We start from the raw sequence: 13,170 nt of genomic DNA on the forward strand, positions 1-13,170 counted from the left end.
CACACACACACACATACACACACACAGTACACAACACAAAGATGTACAGTTCATCTTTATGTCCACAAACTATTCAATGCAGATTTGGTTCATTGTGAATGCATTTGTGACACACACACACACACACACATACACACACGCATGTACGCACATACATGCACACACACACACACACTCTCTCTGTCTTTCAGGGGGTTTTCACACCCCAGTAAAGAGGAAGCTGGCTCGCTGACATGAGCAGATTGTGGATCATACGAGACGATACACATAGAAAAAAAAAATCCAGTACCTCAGAGGTGATTCTCAAACAATGTAGGTGGCTGTAGGTGTGTGTGTGTGTGTTGCTTTGTGTGTGCGTGTGTGTGAGGAAGAGAGAGAGGGGGAGAGAGCGAGAGATGAATCTGTGGTTATTAATTTCCAGCCGCGGCCCCTGGGTGAGATGTTAATATAGGGCTGATTGTGACTAATTTGTTATTAATTGCCATCAGCGATTACACAGTGGCCGGTAATGCAGCTAATTTGTCGAAATGAATTTGGTTTTCTGAGGCTTTTTAATTGCTGCAGGTGGGCAGCGTCCTCTGCTCATCTGTGGGCACCGCTTTGTTTTCAGCCGCAAACTTCGGAAGTTCTGATGCTGTGTGTGTGTGTTTGTGTCTATGTGTGTGTATCTGTATGTATGTAAGTGTGTGTGTTATTGTTATACATTATGTACATGCACACATTTCTCTGCATTTGTATTGTTTCAGCAGCCTTGTGCGCACAGCCACGTAGCATGTAGCCTCCTTGTAAACGCCGGTTCCCTGTTGTGCGTGGATGTCTTATTCATCATGAGGCCTGCCGACGTGGTTATGCATCTCCTCATATCTCCATAAATCTCCACGCGTTCGTGATCGTCGTAAACGGGGACGCAGGGACATTTAAGTTGTTGCCTTTGTTTGCTGGATGTTTATAGCTTCCGTTAGCACAGTCAGAACGACCACTGTGGAACCAGCAGATACAAAATCCAAATCCTCCTATAAAAGAGGAGATGCCCTCTGGGCAGCCATAGCTCATAGTTGGCCTGATTTAGTGGCAGCCAGGAATCTGGGCTTGAATAAAGACAGAGAGAGAGAGAGAGAGAGGGGGGGAGAGTGGGAGAGAGAGAAGGAAAGATAGCTCCCTGTGTGATAAATAGCCCCGGCTCTCTCTATTGCATTAGCCGTCCGGGCCGATAGATTGCGAGCCCAATAGACCCAGACGTATGCGATTGGTTTCTCATATAAAAGTTGCATATTAAATTCCTTCACAGGACTGTGCCCCCCAAGCATGAAGGAGGGAAGGGAGAAATGGGAGTTAAAAAGCAGAAAGTGAGGAAAGGAATGGAAGAGCAAGAAATAGGCTTTTTATGAGAGGCTAAACGAAGGCAGAGAGTCGGAGCAGCCCGAGACGAAGGGGGGAAGATAATGGCGAGAGAAAAGTAGCTTGATGGTGGGAAAGACAAATGGTGATGTCATGTATTTAATAAGTCCGTGGATATTGGGCGATGAGTGCGACCGTACATCCATTTAATCAGTATTGCTTCCCAATGAAGATTTCTCTCTTCTTTTGTGCCCCCCCTCCCCCTACGCCCCACCCCCCTCCTCCCGCCCCCCCTCTTCCTCCGCTCTCAGCCGCTCGCCACACGCTAACGACCCCTCTAATTGTTTCCAAGCTCATTAAGACGCTGATGTTTTAATAGTAATTAATCTGTCATTTGCCTACATGCAAACACGGGCCACTGAGGTTTGTTCAGCGCCGTTTCAACACACTGATAATGCAGTAGCCTCGTCAAAGGAGACAATATCCTGCTAATTTAGCTCATCACTGTTAATTGGTTGTTAAGTGCCTTTAATTACCATGCAGGCTGTGGGATTTGGGTCGGCAGAAAGCGAGGGATGGCTTTTGATCGCCCCTGCCCGTCTAATGGAGGCTGTGGAAACTTTGAAAACTGGAACGAATGACCGGCGAACGAGCGAGAGAGAGAAAGAGAGAGAGACTCAGACACTGACCCCCGCTTTGTCTTCCTCTCGCTCCTTTCCTGTCCCCTCGTTTCCTCTCCTTCCTCTCCTCCGTCCTCCTGTCCCTTCCTCCATCTCCGTCTCTCTCTCTCTCTCTCTCTCTCTCTCTCGATCTCGATCCCTTTCTCCAGATATTATTAACTCATTAAGTTTTTTTCATTATTTTTAATAAAAGATGAGTTATGGCTTTAGCCTCGGTGTGGCACCCCCCCCCCCCCCCCCCCCCCACGCACACACACACACACACACACACACCCTCCTCCCCCCTCTCTTCTCCTTTAACCATTTACTCCCCCCTCCCCACCCATCCATCCTTCCTCCCTCCCTCCCTCCTCAGCCATATTGTACCTTCTCCTCTCCGTTTGACCCTTGAACTGCGGTTTTTGACCCGGGTGTCGCCGCTCACAACCTTCTGTCCGTCGTCTATAATTTCACCACAGTCGCCCACGTCGATCAATCATCTCTCTTTCTCATAGCACCGAGCAGTCTTTAGGATGGCATTCATAAGATTTATGATTCATGATTCTCTCTCTCTTCCTCTGTGAGAGAGTGAGGGAGGAATACAGACGGAGGGGAAGAGACCGAGAGACACAGGGAGGTGGAGAGAGAGAGACTTGTCGATGACAGAGTTGAATAATGACAATCTCTATGATTGATAGCTGGTACAGAGGTGTGTGTGTGTGTGTGTGTGACAAAGAGAGAGAGAGAGAGTTTATGTGTTCTGTATCCCCCCACATTAATCTGATGTTAAAGAAGCAATGATGAATGGCTTTCATGTAGGCTGGGCTGTCGATGGTCACTTGGTGGAAGAGAGGGAGAAAGACAGAGAGACATAGAGCAGCATGGAGAGAGAGAGAGGGGAGAAAATCACCAGATATCGGCGGACTATCAAGGGACACATGAGAACGGCGATTCAAGGAGATGAAATGATATTAACTGTCTTTCAGGCAGACACGGGGCATTACAGATAAGATCTGGTCTCTGAGAGGTGTGAGATCTTCTCTGCAGCACCCCGGGGCCACCAGCAGCCTGAAACCTTCACACTGTGGACACCACCAGCAACGCAAACGCCTCTTAGCTGTGATGAACAGCTGCTACCTGATGTTTAAGAACAATCCAACATTTCCCCCCCCTGTGGTGACTGGTGGGATTTCTTTGGTGGTTCAAAGGTTTTGTTTTCCCCTAATCTGATTCCATTCAAGAGGTGAATGGAGAATGTTCAGTTGGTAGTAAGGATTTCAGGAAATGTAACTAAAATGGAGTCACAGGATGCAGCAGCCGCCAAACATTGGTACTGAATTGTTATTTTGTTGCTTGAAACAGCACATTGTGACTGAGCTGAACGTATTATCTTCATATTAAACATGCGCCGGGCCGCTTGAGGAGAGGGAATCTCTTGGAATTACCTCTCTCAACGTTTCTTCCTTTTTTTCCTTATAAGGTTTAAGGTTTTCTCTGGAGTTCTTCCCTGAGAGGTTTGGGCGGGGTCGGGAATTCCCTGATGTTGTGGGTCTGTGAAGCCCTTTGAGACTATATCGGGCTATAGAAATATAATGATAGAGTGCAGGGTGAGTCAGATTGATCCCGTGTCTGTTCACATAACGTCCTTCTGTGGCTTTATTATTTTGGAATTTTGCAGGATAAACAAACGGCCATTGTGTCATGTTGTTTTTAAGCTATTTTGTATTTCTTAAGTGAATGAATGGAGGAAGCAACACACACACACACACACACACACACACACACACACACAAGCACACACAAGCAATAACTTTCCCACAGATTGTTGCTTCATCTTCCTGTATACTTTCCAACAGCAAGTTAAGTGACATTGATGTTCCTTTTATTGATATAGTTTTAAGTTTTCATTTTGTATTGACAGCACATGATGATATTTTTCAGTTACATTTCTAATACAATAATATATACATGAAGGATCAACAGTAAAAACAAAGTCTGGGGCCTCCTCCATTCGTTCAACCAAACACATTAACATTTGTTTTTAATACTTAATGAAGTGACGCCTGTAATATTTAATAAACACCTTTTTCTTCTTTGTTCTCCATTCAATGTAATCCGGTGATTCCTCGGTCTTAAGCCTCTGTTAAAAAAATGCCCATTATTGTATTAATTGTCAAGGCAGATGCTGCGGTGCTTCCTGCTTCCACTGGAGGGCGCTCTGAGTCAGCATACAGAGTCCTCTTCATGAGTCATTGAGCTGTCCTTAGATTCTGTCCTCAACACGTTAGTTTCATCGTCTTTCAAAGGGTCATGTTGGTTCTTTGTAATGTTGGTCGCCATTGGAATGAACTCGTGGACCAGACTGTTGGCGTTAGCTCCGTCCGTGTTGGCGTCTCCTTATCGTCCGGCTCTGGAGAGACGGTGGCCTGTGTGCATACGGTTCTTGCTGATGAGATGTGGGGTTGCTGAGGTATTGTTTCGCCCGTATTTGTGGGTAAATTATGGCTGAATTGAACACTAACAAAGAGAAAAACACAGGCAAGGGAATTAGCTTAAAAAACAACATACAGTCCATGCTGATGCTGTCACGTTTGTTGGTAGCTGCAATGCTGCTAGTAAGAGAAGACTTTGATTTTGAGCCCTGACACCCCAATATTACATAGATATTGGCTTCCCCTGTTCCCCCTGGCTTCCCCAGCTTTCACATAGATCTCCTGGCTGCTGCAATTAGTCAAGTTAACACAATAGACTGCAGATATCCAGGCACCATCGTCGTCCCGGCAGCCAGAACTTTACAACAGTTATTTCTTTGCGAGGCGTCTCTAACCATCGCTCTCAATCCCCCAAAACATTCGGTTTCATTTGGTTCTTTTTAAACTCTACGCTCCTGCTTTGCTTAGCTGACAAAAAATGTGTGGATGTGAATGTGATCCTTTTATAACAGCGTATAAATATTCTCTAGTATCTTACAGTAATGTAGCTTGGAAACACGCCTGCAATAAAACTACATTTGCTGTTGTAGGTTTCATTATATACATACAAACGCAGCGAGCAAACCGATGTGCGAGCGCTGCTCACAAGGTGCAAGAACCAAATGAGGACTGAATGGAAAAACTGGCGAATGTATCTCCTGCGAGGACAGCAAATTTCATGGCCTAATAAGCATTTTGCCATATGGCCCGATGCAGTGAAGATGACATCAATAGGATCTGTGTGTCACAATTCATTTGTTCTGCACCACAGATGGACTGTGAGGGCTATAGAGATGCCAGCGATGTCTTAAACATGGAGATTTATTTACTTACTTGGTATTTAATGTGTGCTTGTGCTGCGGCACCTTTGAGGGAAACTGGAGGACGTCCATATTCTGTCTGCGTCCCCCCGTCCATCTTTTTTTTTGGCTGGTTGCTGCTCGTTGGTCTCGTGGGGTCGGTGGTGGATTCGGGTTGTGTGTTGTTGCTGTACTGTACACAGCATCCACACACACACACTCACCAGCTCAGGCTCAGCATGACCTGAAGTCACAAGGAAGAGAAGCCAGAGAAGGGATGAATGTATTTGGGAGGATTAGTAATATTTGGCAGAGAATGCAGGATTCAGTATTAATGTAGGAAATTGCAGCATTTTTTACATGAATTTGAACACAATACACAACTCATTTGTAATCGTAATAACTTGATGAAACAGATCGAACACTCACTCTACCTTTCATTGCCGTTGACATCGGTGGCAGCGGTGCCATTTACAAACTGGATATTTGTTGTTGTTGTTGTTGTTGTTCTGCTGCTCATTTCCTGCAGCATGAAGTCTTGTTCGGCAAGCCCCGCCCTGCAGGTGGAAGGGGTGTGGCCACACAGCAGAGTCACCTCAGAAAGGTGTTCTCTGGCTGCCATGGGGGAGAAGGAAAGGGAGAGAAACTGTCGAAAGAATACTAAAATGACACCAATATAATCATCAAACTTGTAGCCAGTTATTATTATTATTAGTTATATTGCACATTTGAAGCAAGACAACAACTCCTCTTCTGTTTGCCAACTTTATTCTCCATGGTGCTTTTTCAGTTTTTCAGTGCTTTATTACATTCACTCTCTTTCTGCATTTCTATATAACAACCAATCAAAATCTAGCACTTCATCATGTACTGTAGGTCACAACACGTTATCATGTCTTAAAGTGACAATGCACCATTTTCTAATCCAATTCTTTAATGGCGACATCATGTCCATATTCAGATTGGTCTCTGCAAACAAATGTCGCCTTTGTATAAGAAAAGTATTCTTGAACTAAAGACAATTAACTCTTCTGTACATAATTTGTTTACCTGCTGTTACCGTGGGAGACGGATGTCTGCTCCGGCAGCCATTGTAAATGGGGCTTTTACAGCTCAGCAAGCGTGCGTAAGCTGATCTGAAGTCCCTGTTGAGGGCTCCGTAGAGAATAGGGTTCAGGGCAGAGTTTGCGTAACCCAGCCATAAAACAATGGAGTATGCTGGAACTGTGTGAGGGTCCGGATGCTGCATGATCCCCAGCACGGTGAAGAGGATGAAATACGGCAGCCAGCACACCACAAAGGCCCCGATCACCACCGCCAGCGTCACCGTGGCCTTGTGCTCCCGCAGAGCCACGGCTGTTACGTTGGACACTAAGGTGGTGCTGGTGGAAGGTCTGTTTCTGCAGTTGTAGGTGGTGACGCAGGCGGGTCGGGCACTCAGTATGCGTTTGGCCTGGGCCCGTGCAATGCGTAGGATTTGGAGGTAGGTCCAGCACATGGCCATCAGAGGCAGGTAGAAGGTGAGGAGAGAGTCTGTGAGCACGTACGGTCTGTTCAGTTCAAAGCGACATGAGTTCTTTGCAGCCTCAGGCCCACTGTTCTGCACCGTCCCATTCACTGTGTTCCATCCCATTTGGATGGGTAGGAAAGACACGGCCAGAGACACCGTCCAAACGCTCACCATCGCCACAATGACTCTCCACGGCAACACCATGGAGGAGTACCTCAGGGGCATGGTTACTGCCAGGTAGCGGTCCACGCTGATGGTGAGCAGGGTCAGGATGGAAGCGGTGCACAGCATGACATCCATGGAGATGTAGAAGTTGCAGAAGATCGGGCCGAGCGGCCATTCGTCGGTGAGCGCGAGGAGGGCAGAGAAAGGTAGAACCAGGAGGCCAAGCAGGAGGTCCGTTACCGCCAGAGACACGATGAAGCAGTTGGTGAGACAGCGGAGGCGGCGTGAAGCACAGACGGCCAGACACACCAGCACGTTGCCGCTGATGGTGAGAAGGATGAGGAGGGACAGTAAGACACCCAGCAGCGCTGTTGACAGCATTGTCACTGCAGCGTCACTGACTGAGACAACCTGACAACATAATTGCTGGAGCTTCACCTAAATGAACTTTACATGGTTTCACCCCGGGTTGATTTCTGTCACACACCAGCAGAAGCTCCCAAGGAGGTATTTCACATAAACGCATCAGGCTTGCACCTCTTCACACACATATTCACACACATTATCCCAGAGGAAGTCTTGCAAAACTTTGGGCCGATGGTTTCTCTCTTCACACACGCTGCTACTGAGGATAGAGAGTGATGGATGTGCTTGGTAGAGGAGGTGTGTGTGGTTGTTGTAGTAGAGCTCCCTCTCTCTGTGGCTCAGTCACCGGCATCCTGCTGCCTTCAACCCCATCTTCTATAGCAGTAGTGACACCTAGTGGACAGAGATGAGTGACACAAGTCAGTCAGCAGCAAAGATGTGACCAAGTTCCAACTGAAGTAGAGGAAATGCTGCAACGCTAAATCAAACTAGCCAAAGAATCATGTGCTTAATATATTACTTTACTTTTTACTTTTAACTATTACTGAATTTTACAAGATACAGATTCTTCTTCTTCTAATGTTAATCTGGACATCATATTATTAAGTCATTTTATGTCATGTTCTGGATCTAAACTGTCAGATAGTGAAGTTAGGAAAATTCCAGTGAAATTCATTAATACATAACATCGTATGCAGTTTTGGCAGATTTGGAGAGGAAAAAGTCGTTTATCAAAATGAGAACGACATGACCTGTAACTTGGCAGCAGCTTTGTAATAGATTTATAAAAAAACAAACAAGTTACAACAGCCACAATCGTAATTATTCAACTGATAAAATTGACTCACTGTTTGGAAAACCTTCAAGAATCTGCCTTTGGAATAAGCTGTGGAAGATTTGTTTGTGTTTATGTCTGAACCCTGAACTCACTTTTCATATTAAACGATTCCTTCTAGATTAATGATCTCGTCACGTCACAGTAAAGCTTCCCTGTAATTCTGTCGACTTCACAGTGAACTTAGTGTAATATTTATCATTTCTGTTAAGGATATCATGTAAAAGCGTGTTTATAGTGCCAGAATGATGTTCTAATGATGACAGATTTGAGTTATTTTGTACTGACGTGATCCCTTTGTGTCAGGATTCCATCTCAGACACTCGGCTAATGAGAATCTTGTCCTATTTTAGGATTCCACTGAATTTAAAATAGGGCAAGATGTGGAGACAGCCCGGGTGCCAAAATGCCTTTGAGCAATCCCTCAATATCAGCAACATTTAATGCATCAGCGAGAAGTCAACGTTTTGAACCCTTGTAGTTTTTGCGGTGTTACTTTCCTGTTGCCTCTCATGGTTTGTCCGCTGCGCTGGTTCATTAATGGTGTGTGAGCTGTTACTGTGTGTATGGTGGAATGAGGACAACCGCTTGATAAGTTTATGGTGTGAATGTGTGTGCTTGCGTCAGTGGGTGGTGGGTATTGTTTGCTTGTCTATTTGTCATCTTAATGGACAATGGGACGGTTGCCAGAGCTCTCTAAGAGCACACGAACACGCACGCACACACACACACACACACTTATTACCTCTGATGGAGAGACGGTAAGAGGGGCCTCACAGGAAGTCTCCGCGCAAAATAGAAAACCAAACCCAATGTGATGTCTTGAATTAAAACCGAGACTCTGAAAACCAGAGCACCTTCTCTAATCTTCACACACTTCTAATCTTTACCTCCTGCGATGTATTTCAGTCGCCGTCTAGCATCACAGTCACAACGTTGAACCCGATCCAGGACAAACACTGATAACAAGGCCACCAACGCAGGAGTCACAGCTCTCATACGCACAACACAACGCAGGGCTTTTGTCGAGCCACAGCCTGACCCTCTCTGAGAACACACACACATTTGTCCCACACACACACACACACTTGTTCACAGGAACAGTTAGAAGTGCAGTTTGGCCTTTGAGGTCTATCCACAGATTTTACATCCAGAGCTTTCTCAAACAAGCTCAACTATAAGACTGTGTGTGTGTGTGTGTGTGTGTGTGTGTGTGTGTGTGTGTGTGTGTGTGTGTGTGTGTGTGTGTGTGTGTGTGTGTGTGTGTGTGTGTGTGTGTGTGTGTGTGTGTGTGTGTGTGTGTGTGTGTGTGTGTGTGTGTGTGTGTGCGCGCGCATGTGTTTCCATACTTATACAGAAAAATTTAAATTTGCCTTTAGCTAAATGCACTCCCATGTTTGTGTACTGTATGTGTGTGAGAGCATAAACACACTTCATTTCCTGTTTATTTCTGCATAAACATTGTTGTTTTCGTAAAGCGCCATTAATACACAATCTCGGCCCGTCTCACTTATCAACCACAAGTGAGCTCAATTTACTTCTCAAGCAAGTGAATTCGATGGATTTGCATTTTATCACTATCAAAATGACACACAGGCTACAAATGCATTAAAAACAACCTGACAGCCAAAGCGATTCATAAAGGATCACACACACTCACACACACACTCAAAAATAGCACGGCGAGTAAGTGATCCGGGATTGTGTTTTGTTTGAAAAATGCCTCCTTCGTCGTCCCCTAATGGAAAACAGCAAGCGTTTCTATGTGTGTTTACATGACACACACACACACACACACAGACACACACATACAGCACATACAAACACTGACAACACTAAATAGGTCTTAGTAATGGAGGTTGAGGAGCGTAATGGATTGTAATGAGTGCCGAGTGCTGTTCTGCACAGGATGGGAAGGCCGCTCTGCTCTTCTACAGGAGAATGCCTTTTCATCTTCCTCAGCAGGCAACAAAGGGCTGTGTGTGTGTGTGTGTGTGTCCAGTGGGTTTGTGTTGGTGGCTGCTCTTCATGGAGCCGTTTGTGTGAAACTGGCCTGGCTTAGCGGGAAAATAAATGTAAAAGTTTGGAATTCTGAGGACTTCTCTGATGATTTGCATTTTTTCTTCAGCTTTCTTTCCATGTCTCCTTTCAGCGCAGCTTAGATGCAAATGAACTGGATGGGATTCATTCTGCTCCATCTTCCATTACTCAGTGAGTAGTTTGGTGAAAAGAGCCCAATTGGGGTTTGGAGATGAAAGGAAGGAAGAACAGATCTTGGAACTGTGGTTCTTTACAAGGCGCAGGTCTGAACGCCAGATGAGTAATGAGGTTGTTCAGCTCTCAGCTGAGACTCTTACTGATTTGTCAGCTTCTCCAAATACCAAATGCATTCTGTACATTTTTTTTATGATCAACCAGATGTGTCTTTTCAGAGGGGAGCTGTTCAGGAACATATCGACTCTTTGTCCTCCAAATTGGGAGACGCACTGAGCCGTGAACCAAATTTGACACTAACACTTGGTTTGCCACAGACTATTTTTAAGATACAAAATGTGTCATTCTTCACTCCTTCGTTAAATCACTAAGTCATTCTTTCAAGCCAATTAACACATACTTTATCTGCCCCTGGTGCTTGGGAGGAGGGGGCGATGTTAACGAAGCATGTGGCGACTCTGCCGCTCACGACTCCATGGTGACCCTGCCAAACTGTCTGGACAGTTGGATAAAGTCGACATGGAGGCGCTTGTTCATTTCCATTTCACAGTGTGACTGTAAGGAGTTAGTGGAGTGGAGGAAGAGGTCTGACTGTGATACAGAACAGGTCCATGAAAAATTGAAACTCAACTTTTACGTCCCTGCACATCGTCCATCGGGGAAACATAATGCAATCAGACATTTTAATGCTTAATCTATTCCAATGTAATTCAATAGTGCAGCGATTTAGGGCTCACTCACTTCCTTTACTTACACAAGGTCAATCTATAGCTGTCTATATTTAGTTGTGATGTGACTATGCCTGATTTGTGTGTGCATTTGTCTCCCTGTTTGTCTTTGCCCTTGACAGAGAGAGAGGGGGGGGGCGGTGAGAGAGAGGAAAGAAGTGGTCTGGGATGCTGGGTTGCTTGGTAACGGTTATGTGCATTGACCTGAGCAGAGACGCTGTGGAATCTTAGCTGAAGCATGAAAAACAACACAAACCGAGCAACAGAAACGACCGCACACAGGTTAACATATAGAGGTACATAAAATATGCATGGTTGAACAGCATGACACACACACACACACACACACACACACACACACACACACACACACACACACACACACACACACACACACTCGGGCTCTACGGGAATAACAGCTTGCCCTCATTATGCCACACTCGACCCTATAACACACCTGTTATGTCAACACTTCAATATGTGTGTGTGGAATGCTTCAACCTGAATCAATGTCTTTGTAATTAGATAAATACAGGCAAAGACAAAAAGACACACACACACACATACATACAGAGTGCTGGATGAACACACTGTTTCTCTCAATCACATGATTCTTTGTCAACAGACATTTCAAAGGAACAAGTCCCAGTTGTGGCCAAATTATCTGACATGGGAGTTTTAGGAAGTATAAACATCCTATTCAGCACTTCACATGTTTTCAGATTGGAATAAAAAATAGGATCTTATGAATTAACGCTTTCAATAGTTATAACTAAAAACAAGATCCTGATTGGAGGAACTTTCATCTCTGTATCTCTGCATCTACCTGTTTGCTCTCCTGTCTGTATGTATTTACAATCAAACGCTCCTTCAGAAACAATCCTATCACTTCATGAAAGTGGAAACATGGAGTTTCAATGTTAAACACAACTGCAGTGGTCATAGCAACAGGTAAGTGATAAAATAGGTCACACAAATAAACACACACCCAAACACACACACACACACATGCACACAGCCCAATCTCACTTCCTCATTTGCAGGACTGATGAAATGACCCTTTGTGTATGGAGTATTTGTCATTGTTCAACACACACAGGCTCAGTATCGACTTTCAATTTTATCAATGTCAAAAAAACAAAACGGGAATTAAATCCATTAAATACAATTCTGGCAACTTCTGTGCAAAATGTGTGTGTAACTTGACAGCAGGTCAGCGCAGGAAACACAACCCCGGCTGCTGCTCACACTCACTGTCTCAACCACATGCTCAGATCAAATCCCCTGCTTTCACTTCACTTCAAAATGCAGAAATATTCCAAAAGGCAAAGTCAAGAAGTCATAAAAGCATTTAAACTATATTTCCGTTGATGTTACATCCATAAAGGATTTGTCACCCAATGAATAATCTCTGCTTTCTGGCAGCTGCACCTGTGAGAAACATGTTGCTGTCTGCCAATAAAAACAAAAATTCATTTAACGCCATAAACTCAAGCTGGACTTTCCCTTAACTACTTTAAATGTTGTGAGATGGATGTTTGGATCTATTTCAGTAGTAACCTTGTGTCGGCTCACCTCAGCGCTGCTCTGCCTCGTCTGTCTGCTGCCCCCACGGCTCTGCTGCTCTCCCGCTGCAGGCTTGATCATGGTTTGCGTGTGTGTATGTGCGCGTACGTGTCTGTCTGTGTGTGTGAGAAAAGGCAAGAGGGGGGGGGGAGCACCAGCGACTCACACAGCTCGCTCTATCCCTCTCTCTCTCTTTCACTTTTACTCTCTCTTCCTCCTCTGACATCTCTGGAGGGGTCATGTGCTTTGTTGAAGTTATTCTAAAAGCTCTTTTCATGCTTTCATGCTTTAACATTTACTACAAGAAGAGGAAATCTGCTCAACCCATCTTACTAGTTTGATCCTGGCTACCTGTGGCGAGTCTCCCTGTCTCAGTACTATCAACCATGTACAGTTGATTTATTGCAGCATTCTTGTGGGATTCATCTCCAAATACTTGTGTGTATGTCTGAGAACGAGTTGGTCTTGAGTGATGTCAATGACCCCAAAGATCAATCCACAATCTAAATCCATCCTTT

General features: G+C 44.9%; 1 protein-coding gene across 1 annotated transcript; it reads right to left on the bottom strand.

The window, feature by feature from the left end:
- Nucleotides 1-3,878: 3,878 nt before the first annotated feature.
- Nucleotides 3,879-12,759, bottom strand: hrh2a (histamine receptor H2a). Its single transcript, XM_076159500.1, has 5 exons — nt 12,662-12,759; nt 6,319-7,702; nt 5,703-5,883; nt 5,303-5,512; nt 3,879-4,514 (listed from the first exon to the last, which is right to left on the bottom strand). Exons 2-4 carry the CDS (start codon nt 7,322-7,324, stop codon nt 5,503-5,505), a joined length of 1,197 nt encoding a protein of 398 aa, XP_076015615.1. The 5' UTR covers nt 7,325-7,702; nt 12,662-12,759; the 3' UTR covers nt 3,879-4,514; nt 5,303-5,502.
- Nucleotides 12,760-13,170: the final 411 nt, after the last annotated feature.

The sequence above is a fragment of the Genypterus blacodes genome, unplaced genomic scaffold (assembly GCF_046128005.1).
Source record: "Genypterus blacodes isolate CSIRO-AG114 ecotype Tasmania unplaced genomic scaffold, CSIRO-AGI_Gbla_v1 ptg000098l_1, whole genome shotgun sequence".
NCBI lineage: Eukaryota > Metazoa > Chordata > Actinopteri > Ophidiiformes > Ophidiidae > Genypterus > Genypterus blacodes.

Bases quoted from the DNA above. Each gene is read 5' to 3' on its own strand.
- hrh2a (XM_076159500.1), bottom strand. From the start codon at position 7,324: ATGCTGTCAACAGCGCTGCTGGGTGTCTTACTGTCCCTCCTCATCCTT. The intron at 5,884-6,318 runs GTAAACAAATTA...CCCCCATGGCAG, and splicing joins GTCTCCCACGGTAACAGCAG to CCAGAGAACACCTTTCTGAG.